This window comes from Babylonia areolata, chromosome 23 (genome assembly GCF_041734735.1).
Source record: "Babylonia areolata isolate BAREFJ2019XMU chromosome 23, ASM4173473v1, whole genome shotgun sequence".
NCBI lineage: Eukaryota > Metazoa > Mollusca > Gastropoda > Neogastropoda > Buccinidae > Babylonia > Babylonia areolata.
Window position 1 is genome coordinate 29,665,094 of NC_134898.1, and position 13,412 is coordinate 29,678,505.

At 44.1% G+C, this 13,412-nt stretch overlaps 1 protein-coding gene across 1 annotated transcript in view; it reads right to left on the reverse strand.

Annotated features, from left to right (window-relative positions):
- Positions 1-1,561: 1,561 nt before the first annotated feature.
- LOC143298078 (uncharacterized) overlaps positions 1,562-13,412 on the reverse strand; it is a 22,929-nt gene continuing 11,078 nt past the window's right edge. Inside the window, exons 5-8 of the mRNA XM_076610757.1 lie at positions 7,351-7,444; positions 6,000-6,085; positions 4,204-4,314; positions 1,562-2,230 (exon numbers count right to left, since the gene is read on the reverse strand). Coding sequence (XP_076466872.1) covers positions 2,051-2,230; positions 4,204-4,314; positions 6,000-6,085; positions 7,351-7,444 — 471 coding nt within the window. The 3' untranslated portion in view covers positions 1,562-2,050. The remainder of the gene's footprint in view (positions 2,231-4,203; positions 4,315-5,999; positions 6,086-7,350; positions 7,445-13,412) is intronic.

A 13,412-nucleotide genomic window follows, 5' to 3' on the forward strand; every position in this document is an offset into this window, starting at 1 on the left:
CCACTCCTATTTTTCCATCTTCCCCCTACACCCCACCCTCTCAGGCTCTACTCGGACACTGACCCGCCCCCCCCCCCCCACTCCTATCCCCACCCGAACCCCCCACCCCCACCCCCCACCCCCGCCCCCCCCAACATCGTGATAAAACTCAGATGTGCGTGCACTTAACCATTTAAAGATTATCAGCACACTTTTGCGCCATTCCTAACCTGCCGTCACAAAACGTTTTCCAAATATCTTTCGTAGTAAAACACAAACTATATAGAGAACTAAAAAAAAAAATGCTTCAAAAGGAAATGGATGAATGATGAACGCTGAACACACACACACACACACACACGCGCGCGCACGCGCGCGCGAAAAGAAAAGAAAAGAAGGGATGAGTTTGATATCAATGTTTTCTTAGCTGATTGTAATTATCATAAATTGACAACGAATCCCAAGTACCTCCTTGAAAAGACAGCAGAAGGTGGTGTATGCTCACATATTAATGTTGCTATAGCTAGTCATCAATTTTTTTTATAACCTTTTTTTTTTTTTTTTGTTATTGTATCTTTATACGCAAATACCTAATAATATTTGTTTGGAAAAAAGGTCATGAAGAAAGGATCAAAAACAAACTTACAGATATTAGATTATGAAAAAGTTACCACTATATCCATCATGCAAGTATGTGGGGAATAATAATAACATTTTATTTTTATATAGCGCTATAATACAAGCACAAGCAAGCTCTAAGAGTTTTACAATCCAGTACCTAAAGTGAAACAAGAAAGCATATAAAAAGTTGTAGAAACATAAAACAGAATCATTAATATTATTAAAAAAACAAAAACAACCCACAATGCATAAAACTCACAAAGTAACATACTATCAATACTACATCTGTTACACTCCAACACTCACACTAACACCCACGCACACACACACATGATTAAACGGCTGAGATGACAGCAATTTTCAGTTAAAATACATACATGTAAAAAGGAACATAATTGTAATCTGCATGCCACAGATTCTGTAAAAATTGTAAAATAAAATTTTGGATAGAAAAGGTAAAAGGAGTAAAAAATCAGGTCATTCTCCCTTTCGAACCACACCACCACCATCCATCTACCCACTCCCATTCTCTCTACTCTCCCATCACACACACTCACATTGCCATGGGCCTGGGACAACAGCACTATTTGAGTTATGACAAGTATTTTTTTTAAAGAGATAAGTTTTAAGATTTACTTTAAAGGTAGATAGATGAGTTGTTTGTCTGAGAGCAATAGGCAGAGAATTCCAAGTTGTTGGGCCGAAGACGGAAAATGACCTTTTTCCACAGGAGTTAAGGAAGTATCGGGGAACAGTTAGCTGGGAGGAATCAAGAGATCTCAATGTTTTGTTTGGAAAGTACGGGTTAACAAGCTCAGAAAGATATGATCTGTCGAGTCTGATTCTTGAAAGGAGTCTTGAAGAATGTTGTTGTCATCCATCCGATACTAAAAAACAAGAGGATTGTAGTTAATCGTGAAGATTTATTTTGAAATTCGTTTACATCGCATGACAAGTATCTGACTTCAAGATTCAATGATTTAGTCCCTTGGTCGAATCGTCGCGATTCAATCAGTTAGTTCCCTTGATATGATTGTCACAACTCTCTTTAATTAGCTCCCTTGGTATGTCAAAAATTCAGTGAATTAGCTCCCATGGTCGTGACATCAAAGTTCGGTTATTTGCCTCGCCACGATTCAGTTGATTGGCCCCGTTGGTTATGTCGTCAAGAATCAGTAAAGTAAATTATGGGTAGGCATTAAATAAGCCATGCTTAATGCCCTTACAATGCTTTTTGTGTTTATGTGCTCATGCTATATTGTTTCTTTAAATAAAAAAAATGTTTAAAGCAGTCAGTAAATTAGCCCCCTTCTTGGACGTGTCAAGATTAGTAAGATAGCTTCCTTTGTCAACAGTGGGCTTGAGCTAAACGACCCATTGGTTCTCGTCCTTAACACAAGATCATGACGCCGCATTCGACAAAAAAATGTGGCTGGCCTTGATGAACGCTTCAGTAGAAGGTGGTGGCAATCTTGCCGACGACGTAGTCATAGGAGGTGATGGGCGGGTAGGTGTCGGACCCGTCCAGACAGGTGATGAGGGTGTCGTGGTCAGGCTGACAGAAGAAGGCCAGAGACTGTCGGGCCCTTCCCTGGGTGGCTGCCTCAGGGGGTACCACCACCCGGTGCTTCTGAAAACAGCCACAGACACTCTGTTGCATTGGACTGCATTGCATTGCATTGCATTGCATTACATTGCTGTGCTGTGCAGTGCAGTGCAGTGTAGTACAGTAGAAAGGGGGTACCACCACCCAGTGCTTCTAGAAACAGCCACAGACACACAGACAATAATAATAATAATAATAATAATAACAACAACAATACAATGCAGGCTATTATAGCGCAGTACCCCCATCTCAGATGGTCTCAACGCGCTTTACAGTAAAATATACTAATATAAGATTAAATGACGTAAAATATCTACAAAGGCAATGCAGTCCCACATAACATTGGCTAAAACATACATATAGATTTAAGACTATGTGTCATAAAAATATGCAAATCAACACAAGCACCATCACAGTCTCAAATCACACAGGCCCAAATCACAGCAAAACAAAGCACATCACATTCAGATTCACCATTGTCAAAAATAAACACGAAGGAACCAAGCATCACACGCATTAAAATAATCATAAATGTATACAAATCAACACAAAGAGCACATCCAGTAGTAAGATCACAGCAAGCAAATGCAGATGGAAAAAGCTTCAGTGAGAAAAGTACAGCTTCAAAAGATATGTTTTGAGTGCTCTTTTGAATGAGGGTGTTGGGGTGTGATGGAGGTGTGAGGGTAGTGTATTCCATTGTTTAGGTGCAACAAAAGTGCAACCATAAGTTTTTGTACGAATCTTTTGGAATAGACAGTGTGTGCTTGCCATCCAAGAACGGAGTTGTCTGGATGGTGAATAGACAGAAAGTAGATCCGAAAGATAGACAGGACAAGAATCAGTGAGTAAATTGTGACAGGGGACTGAGAATTTGCATTGTATTCGTGCTTGAAGTGGGAGCCAGTAAATGGATGCGAATAGGGTAATGATGTATTGACGTTTCTTAGCTTTGTGAACTAACAAGTGTGCATGATTGTTTCTGTGTTGTTTTTTCAACCTGTTCATACCTGACCCGGCTGATCACTTACCCTTCCGAGACTAACACTTCATTTTGCTAACAACCCAACCAGTGTGTTTATCGGCTTTTTTTTTATCGGTTTTTTGTTCTATAGGTGTCAGACTTCTGATCCAGTGTAATTACCAGTGATCAGGGTTGGACGTCCTGTTTCGATCTGCAGCTCAGGGTATAGTGGGTATGAAGCCACTGCCCCGATACCGTAAAAGACATTGGGACATTTAGACATCTTTTTTTTTTTTTTTTACCTTCAGCCAACGGTGTATCAGTACTTTATGACAAAAGTGGTGATATTGATGATGACAGTGATGATGATGATGATAATGGTGATAATAATGGTCCCATCAGTATCTGTGGAAATTTATCAGTAGTCCAACTCTTTATCAACCCTATTTGATAACAGATGATGATGATGATACTGGTGATAATGATGATCCCATCGGTATCCGTGGAAAGAAATTTATCAGTAATCCAACTCTTTTTCAGACCTATATGATAACAGTGGTGATGCCGATGAAAATAGCGATCATTATGATTATGATGATGATGACGACTACGACGAAATGATGAAGATGAGGAGGAGGAGGATGACAACGACAACGATGATTATGATGATGATGATATTGATGATGACTACGACAACGTCGACGACGGTGATTGATTATGACGATGGTGATGATGATGATGGTGGTGGTGGCGGCGGTGGTGTCATCGGTAACTGTGCAAAGAAATAAACTAGTCAGGAGTCCAAATCTTTTTCATACCTATATGATGACAGTGGTGATACTGATGAAAACGGCGATCATTATGATGATAATGATGATGACGACTACGACGACAATGACGATGACGATGATGATGACTACGACGATGACGGTGATGACAACGACGGTGATGATGGTGATGAATGATGATGATGATGATGACGACGACGACGACAACGATGACGACGACGATGATGACGATGACGACGGCTAACCGTGGAGGGGTATTTGTCAGCAGTCCATCGCTGCAGCAGGTCCCCCACGTTGACGATCACAGCTCCTGGCACGGGGGGAGCGTCATGGTACTGATCGTCCTTCCCCAGTATCTGCACACGGTCACACACACACACACACACACACACACACGCGCGCACACACACACACACGCACGCACACACACACGCACGTACGCACACACACACACGCACACACAGATATATATATATATATATATATATATGTGTGTGTGTGTGTGTGTGTGAGCGCGCGCGCGCGCGTGTGTGTGTGTGTGTGTGTGTGTGTGTGACCGTGTGCAGATACATACACGCACACACACACGCACACACAGATATATATATATATATATATATGTGTGTGTGTGAGTGTGTGTGTGTGTGTGTGTGTAAACATACATACATACATACATACATACATACATACATACATACATATATATATATATATATATATATATATATATATACAGACATTCCGGCACACACACACACACACACACACACACACACACACACACACAAACCGCACAAACACGTACACGCACGCGCGCGCAAGCGCAAACCCACATGCATGCATCTATACCCACCCACCCCACCTCCACACTCCCCCTCCCCCACACACACACATATGCATATACACACAGACTGTCAGACAAACAAAAAGACATGCACACACATTTACGCACGCAAGCGCAAGGGAATACAGATACAGAGAAAGAGACAGAGACAGACACAGAGAGAGAGACAGACACAGACAGACAGACAGACAGAGAGCTGACACTGTAGAGAAAACAAAAAAGCAAAGAGAAGTAACTCTCCATTTAAAAGGCACATAACTTCTCATCAGTTCTGCTTACACTACCAATGTGCACATATCAAATGACGGGTACAAGAACAGATCCGGAACTTCCTTCTTTTGAAGAAGTGTCTAGGTGTGTTCCCATGTGCCTCTGCCTTGATGAATTAGCGGCATTTATAAGCAACATCGACTTGAAGTTATGTACTTTTTAAAATGGAGAGAATTAGTTCTCTTTGCTGTTGTTTAATACTTTCACTGTCCTGGTCTCTTTGTTCTTTCATTTTGAAAGATTGTATACTTCATAAGAAACAAGAGAGGCAAGGCCTTCAAGACTCACTTGTGATACACTTAAAAAAAATCCAAGCTTTTTATGTATTGAGTATAATTTCAAAATGTTATGTTTAAGATGAGAAAGATCAGTTTAAAGCAAATCAACTCCCCTAGCATTACAGAGTAATTTCCCTTTTTTACTATCTGCACCAAAACGTTTGCAAAATAAATAAAACTTCCATGCTTAGCAAAAGAAGTTCCTGTTTGAACAAAAAATGATAATAATGACTGCTCTAGCTGTTGGGTCAGAATATCAGATCAAAGTGCCAAGTTTAGACAATACAAAAAATATAAATATAACAGTAAATGCAGTTTGCATATAATTAGGCTTCATTCTTTATTTTTTGTGCCCATCCCAGAGGCGCAATATTGTTTTAAACAAGGTGACTGGAAAGAACTGAATTTTTCCTATTTTTATGCCAAATTTGGTGTCAACTGACAAAGTAGTTGCAGAGAAAATGTCAATGTTAAAGTTTACCACGGACACACACACACACACACACACACACACACACACACACACACACACACACACACACACACACACACACACACACAGACAACCGAACACCGGGTTAAAACATAGACTCACTTTGTTTACACAAGTGAGTCAAAAAAGGGAGAGAGAGAGAGAAAGAAGACGTACCTGCAGTCCACCAGTATCATCTTGGAAAAGCAGAGTGATGGTTCCATAGTCGGAGTGTTCACTACACTGCATCTGTCCCTCTTTGACTGCAACCATCACAATCATCATTGTCATCACTACAGTATGTATGATATTTCTTTTTCTTTTACTTCGATCATATCATCATCATCATAATCCCTTTTATTCCCGAAAGCGGAGAATGACTGCCTATATGGCGGGGTAAAAATAGTCATTCACGTAAAAGCCCACTCGTGTACATACGAGTGAACGTGGGAGTTGCAGCCCACGAACAACGAAGAAGAAGATCATCGTCATCATCCAGCCGAGTGCTAGACAGACAAACGGTTAACTTCGTGTTCTCCATTTCATTCTTTGGTTCTGTCGCCTGGAATAAACTTTCTGCCATGCTGAAACGAAATATCTGCTCTTCTTCTTCGTTCGTGGGCTGCAACTCCCACGTTCACTCGTGTGTACACGAGTAGGCTTTTACGTATATGATCGTTTTTACCCCGCCATGTACGCACCCATTCTCCGTTTCCAGGGTGTGCATACTGGGTATGTTATTGTTTCCATAACCCACCGAACGCTCACATGGACAACAAGATCTTTAAAGTGCGTATTTGATCTTTTGCTTGCGTATACACTCGAATTGGGTTCAGGCACAAGCAGGTCTGCACATAATTATGTTGACCTGGGAGATCGGAAAAATATCCACCCTTTACCCACCAGGCGCCGTTACCGGGATTCGAACTCGGGACCGACCATCAGATTGAAAGTCCAACGCTTTCACCACTCGGCTTTTGCGTCTGTCAAATGTCAATTCAAGACTGGCCTCAAAACACATTTTGTAAATATTGATATTATTGTTAGCGCTCTGAGCCCCCGTGGTAAATAAGTACAGCGCATTATAAATGCCCATGACCTTATTTAACCACCACCAGTATCATTATCATGTCCTTCATTGACGTCAATGAAGATTCTTATAATCCTTGAAATGCATTCAGAATGGTTATGTCCTTTAACTGCAGTCAGTATGACTTTGTCCATACTTAACTGTCTCTGGTAGTGTGTGAAAAACATCATAAAATGAAGTAGAATCATTAGATAATATAAGCTACTCAATCAAATAAAATGGAATATGATGAAGAGAAATATACCTGAAAGGTTAACGAAGGAAATAAAACAAGTGCTAAAACGGCCCACGCTCCACGAACCCGCGCGCACTCACATACGTGGGTACACTCACATCATGCATACACTTACATGCGTACAATCACACGCATGCGTACACTCACACGCTCGGGTACACTCACACGCACGGGTACACTCACACGAGCGCACAAATGCTTACGATGTGTGGTGGGGGGGTAGTAAAGACTGCGCATTGTCACAAAGCTTCCCTCGTGTCCGGCCAGCCGGATGCTGTTGCTGAGCAGATGAGGATCCTGCACACACACACACACACACACACACACACACACACACGCACGCACGCACACAGACACACACATACATGTAAACACACGCAAACATGTACACACTCACACGCACACACTTACGCACACACGCATGTACATACACCAACATGCACGCGCATGTAAACACACACGTAGCACATACAAACGCTCTCTCTCTCTCTCTCTCTCTCTCTCTCTCTCTCCAGCCAACCTCAATGGCATGGGTCTGAGGCCTATTCATTAAACCATTCAGTGTTCTCTGTCTCTCTGTCTCTGCCTCTGTCTCTCTCTGTCTGTCTGTCTGTCTGTCTGTCTCTCTCTCTCCGGCTCTTTCTCTTTCCCTATCTCTCTCACTTGGCATGCCCTTGTCACCCAGAATCTATGACCCATATACTACAGTCAGTTACAAAGTCCTTTCTTCTGATTTATCAGTCATGCGGTCTTAACACTGATCAAAATTCACTCCGGACGACGAAACGCTATAGCGGTTTCGACAATTAAAATTTTTTCCATGTTTTCCTCATGGGGTGGCATAACAACCGCAGCTCCACCGGGCATTGCGAACGTGTCAAGGGTCGAATGGAAAGGTGAGGTTCCGTAACTATACACTCGCTGGGCAGCCTTTGACCTTGGTACCCTACATGACAAGCTAATCTGCTTACCTTTGTGTGCTGGTATGGAAGTTTGGGAGTGAGGAGTAAGCGTGTTTTGAACGATGTCATGAGTGTATGCAGTAAAATTGTGGGAGTGAAACAAGCTAGTATGCAAGAGCTGTATGAAAGTCGAGTGGTTAAAAAAAGCAGGCAGATAGCAACTGACGACACCCATAGTTTAGCAAAGTATTATGAGCTATTGTCATCGGGACGACGCTACAGAACTTTTAAGTTGAAATCCAGAGCTCTGAAGACTTTTATTCCACGTTCAATCCACCTTCTAAATTCTTGAGAACTGTGTGTGTGTGTGTGTGTGTGTGTGTGTGTGTGTGTGTGTGTTTACTGAGTTTAAAAACGTGACAATTGGTTATTATGAATGTGCAATATGTAGAATGAATAATGTGCAATATGCAGGATGAATGTACAATGGAATATGTCTAATGCTAACGTCCATATTCTAAGTATATTTCTGTTAATAATTACGATGTAATAATTAATTGCAATGTTTTAAAAGCGAATATGTGAAATGCTTTTCTTTTATTTGAGAACATATGTTTATTACTCCTGTTTAATCAAGTAATCCGCGTGTGTGGGGTAGGTTGGTGCGGGTGTGTGCTGATTATCTGGTTGTGGTTTTCCGCAATTTATCTTTATTCTTATCTTATCTGTCCATTATAATCAATGTGCAATATAGTAAGCTATGCTTATAATTATATTCAAAATAATGTTTCTTAATTCTTTCCGTTTTTACATTAAGAATACTAGCTATTACCTGCAGTGTGTGGATGGTATGTTTGAAACGGTGTATATGATATTTTTTACATTTGTGTCTTTGTAATATTCGTAAAAGCTGTTGTTGACTTTTACACTCATGGTCCCCGTGTTGTTTACTTGTCTATGTTGTGATAATGCACCTGACCAAATTTCTCCAGATGGAGATAATAAAGTTATTCTTATTCTTATTACATATCGAAAATGGCGTCGCAGGCAATATAAGTGGAAAGTTTTGGAGCAAACTAGATCACGACAGCGGCTTTTTGACTGCTGAAGTGATTGAAATGCTTCGAACTGAAGGTTTCGACATCGGCGAGGATGATGAAGACTTTGAATAAAGTATCTGCAGTGAAGAAAGCTACCAGCAAGAAGATAATGACAGTGACTCAGCTTCTCAGGGCTGTGAAGAGAGAGAGGGAGGGGGGGGTGAGCGTACACACAACGTGAGAAGAGGGGTCAGTGGGTCAAGTACAGGATCGAGTTTCATTCGGTTACTTTGTGTTTTGTATTTTTTGTGATTATTTTTCTAACCCTAACAAATGGGTCGTCTGCAGGGGAAAGCAAGGAGAAAACTATTCGTCCAGAGTGAGTTGTACAGCACTGCCTTGTACAGCAATCCTCTGTGTGTGCGTGCGTGCGTGCGTGTCTGTGTGTGTGTGTGTGTGTCATAGTGCGTGTGTGTGCGTATGTGTGTGAGCGTGCATATGTGTGTGAGCGTGCATATGTGTGTGTGTGTGTGTGTGTGTGCGCGCGTGCATGTGTGTGTGTTGTATATGTAAGTGCAACTTTGTACATGTTTATGTGTGTGCGTGAATGCATGCGTGCGTGTGTACACTTGTGGGTTTGTGCGTGTGTGTTGGACTACCTTTTTTCTTGAACGATTGCAGGTGCTTGGCGTTCGTCAGGGGAATGTATTAGTTGCCTGTGGGTCTGTGCGTGTACGTGTTGGACTGTTGTTTGTTTTTGTTTTTTGAACGATAGGACGTAGGCCTACCTGGTGCTGGCAATAAGAATGTAGCTGCCTGAAGGAGGGGTCATTGTCGTTTAATATGCGATCATTTCTATGGCAGTATCTGCAGCTGTGGGACTGTGAGCGTCGGTAGGCGAGAGAGTGGGGAAGGGACTGCACAACCCCTCCTCACTAAAAAAAAATTCACCTGCGCTGGTCAGGCAACCAGGCTAATGTCGGAACGTCGAGCTAGCCCTTCAACACTCAACGCTGGCTATTAAGGAGAAGCGTGAGCGAAGGAAGCAGGGCTCAACTTCTGGAGGCGTTTCCCTTGCAACACCTGTGGGAAGTGCTGCGCATCCAGAATCGGCCTCTTCTCCCATATGAGGACACACACCGACAGATAAGCCTGCCTGCCTACTCATCCGTGGGACCGACCGGAGACTCCATCTATCTTAGTTTATGCCAAGTAGATCCTAACTACTTCTACTGTTGCTGTAGCCACTACTACTGCTGCTGCTGCCGATGCTACTACTACTGCCACTACTACTGCTGCTGTTGCTAACTACCACAGTTGCTACCAATACTGCTGCTCCTACTGGAGTGATGGCCTATAGGTAACGCGTCCGCCCAGGACGCGAGAGAATCTGAGCGCACTGGTTCGAATCACGGTGCAATCGCCAGTATTTATTCCCCCTCCACTTGCGCTCTCAGTGTAGCGACGCGCTCTCCCTCTGGAGAGCAGCCCGAATTTCACAGAGAGAAATCTGTTGGGACAAAAATTTGCAATACAATACAATACGATACAATACAAAACTGTTGCTGATGCTACTTCTACTATTACTGTGGTGTGTGTCCATCGAGATCGATGATGACCATCGTTGTCATCCAGATGGGGGATGGGGGGAGGGTGGTGGTGGGGTGGGGGGGAGGATGCTCATGAATCTATCTGTGAATGCGCAGATGGCTGAATAGTCCAATCTGCGCACGAAATGTTCGCTGACAGTTGGGGCAGACAAAGACAGGCATACCATTGTCAGGGAGCTTGTTTGCCCGTGACTTTCTGGCCTGCCTCTTCTGAACAGCTGCAGCAGTCCTGTTGGCTTCGCACAACTTGGCGCCTTTGTGCACAGCAGCACGCCATTTGTCACGGTCCACTGCAGATTCCTCCCAGGAGTCAGGGTTGATATCAAACGCTTTCAGACAGACTTTCAGAGTATCTCTGAAGCGCTTCTTCTGACCTCCGTGTGATCTCTTCCCTTGTTGCAGCTCGCCATAGAAGAGCCTTTTGGGCAGCCGATGGTCTGGCATGCGTGCCACGTGTCCAGCCCAGCGAAGCTGGGACTGCATCAGGATGGTGAAGATGCTGGGAAGGGTGGCTTTTGCGAGCACCTCTGTGTCTGGGGTCTTGTCTTGCCACTTGATGTTCAGTAGCTTCCTGAGGCATGTTGTGTGGAAGTGGTTCAGCTTCTTGGCATGTCGTTGGTACACTGTCCAAGTTTCGCAGGCGTACAGTAGTGTGGGGAGAACTACTGCTCTGTAGACCTTTAGCTTGGTCTCAAGACTAATGCCTCTTCTGTTCCAGACATTTGCACTAAGTCTACCAAAAGTTGCACTTGCTCTTGCAATCCTGACGTTCACTTCATCGTCGATGGTCGCATTTCGTGACAGTGTGCTGCCAAGGTATGTGAACCGCTCCACCGCACTGAGTCTCTGACCGTTGACTGTGATGTTGGGCTCAACGTAGGTTTTCCCTGGGGCTGGCTGATGGAGAACTTCAGTTTTCCTCGTGCTGATGGTAAGGCCGAAGTTCCTGCTGGCAGTGGCAAACTTGTCGACGCTGAGTTGCATGTCAGCTTCAGATCCAGCGTTGAGGGCACAATCATCAGCAAACAAAAAGTCTCTGATGATGTCTGTCATGACCTTCGTTTTTGCTTGAAGCCTTCTGAGGTTAAACAACTTACCATCTGTTCGGTACTTTAGGCCGATTCCAACATCGCCATCTCTGAAGGCATCAGTAAGCATTGCAGAGAACATGAGGCTGAACAGCGTTGGAGCCAGGACGCAGCCTTGCTTGACACCATTTGTGACAGCAAAAGGAGCAGATGTTTCGCCTTTGTCCTGGACTCGAGCCTGCATGCCTTCATGGAATTGGCTGACCAAGGAAATAAATTTCCGAGGGCATCCGTACTTGGCCATGATCTTCCACAGTCCCTCTCTACTCACGGTGTCGAAGGCCTTAGTGAGGTCGACATAGGTGGAGAACAGATCAGCATTTTGCTCCTGACATTTCTCTTGCAGCTGCCTTGCAGCAAACACCATGTCGGTGGTTCCGCGCTCTTTCCGGAATCCACATTGGCTCTCAGGCAAATGACCTTGGTCAAGGTGTTCTGTGAGGCGGTTTAGTAGGATCCTGGCAAGTATCTTGCCTGCGATGGAGAGCAAGGAAATGCCCCGATGGTTATCACAGGCTTGCCGGTTCCCCTTTCGCTTGTACAAGTGAATGATAGATGCATCTTTGAAATCCTGGGGGATCGTCTCTTCTTTCCACATGAGTGAGTACAGCTGATGGAGCTTCTCAGTCAGCACAGTGCCTCCATCCTTGTAGACCTCTGCTGGTATGGAGTCTGAGCCAGGTGCTTTGCCACTGGATAGCAGACGGATTGCTTTCTGGGTCTCAAGAAGTGTTGGCGGATCGTCCAGTGCTTCGTTGATGGGGACTTGTGGGAGACGGTCTATGGCTTCATCATTTATGGAGGAAGGGCGATTTAAGACACTGTTGAAGTGCTCAGCCCAGCGTTCGAGAATTTTCTCCTTCTCGGTGATCAAGGTATTCCCATCTGCACTGAGGAGGGGGGATGATCCTGAGGATGTGGGGCCGTAGACTTCTTTTAAGGCATCATAGAACCTCTTCATATCGTGCCTGTCAGCATATCCCTGGATCTCATCAGCTTTGTCACTCAACCACTTATCCTGCATCTGGCGTAACTTTTGCTGAACAGTCCTGCGGATGGCATCGTACACATCCTTTTTTGATGTGGACTTTGGGTTGCTCAGGTAGGCTTGATGCAGACGGCGTTTCTCATCCAGAAGCTGCTTGATTTCATCACAGTTTTCATCAAACCAGTCTTTGTGCTTTCTGGACATGGGTCCCAGGGTCTCTGAAGCTGTACTATAGATCAGCTCACGCAGGGTCCTCCAGTCAGACTCCACATTCTGGTTGTCCAGAGAGGCGGATTCCAGACGATCTTCCAGCAGCTCCACAAAGGACTGTTTGATGGTGATGTTTTTCAGCTTAGCGATGCTGAGCCGTTTTGGAGCCTTCTGGCCTTGGGGGCGTCTCTTGGGCTGGATTCGAATATTCAGCTTCGAGACTACAAGGCGATGGTCTGTCCAACACTCGGCGCCACACATGGTCTTTGTTACACGTACATCTTGCCTATCCCTTTTCCTGACGATGACATAATCGATGAGATGCCAATGCTTTGAGCGAGGGTGCATCCATGACGTCCTGTTACGGGTAGGGAGGCAGAAAACTGTGTTGGTTATCAGCAGTTCGTGCTCTGCACAGGTCTGAAGC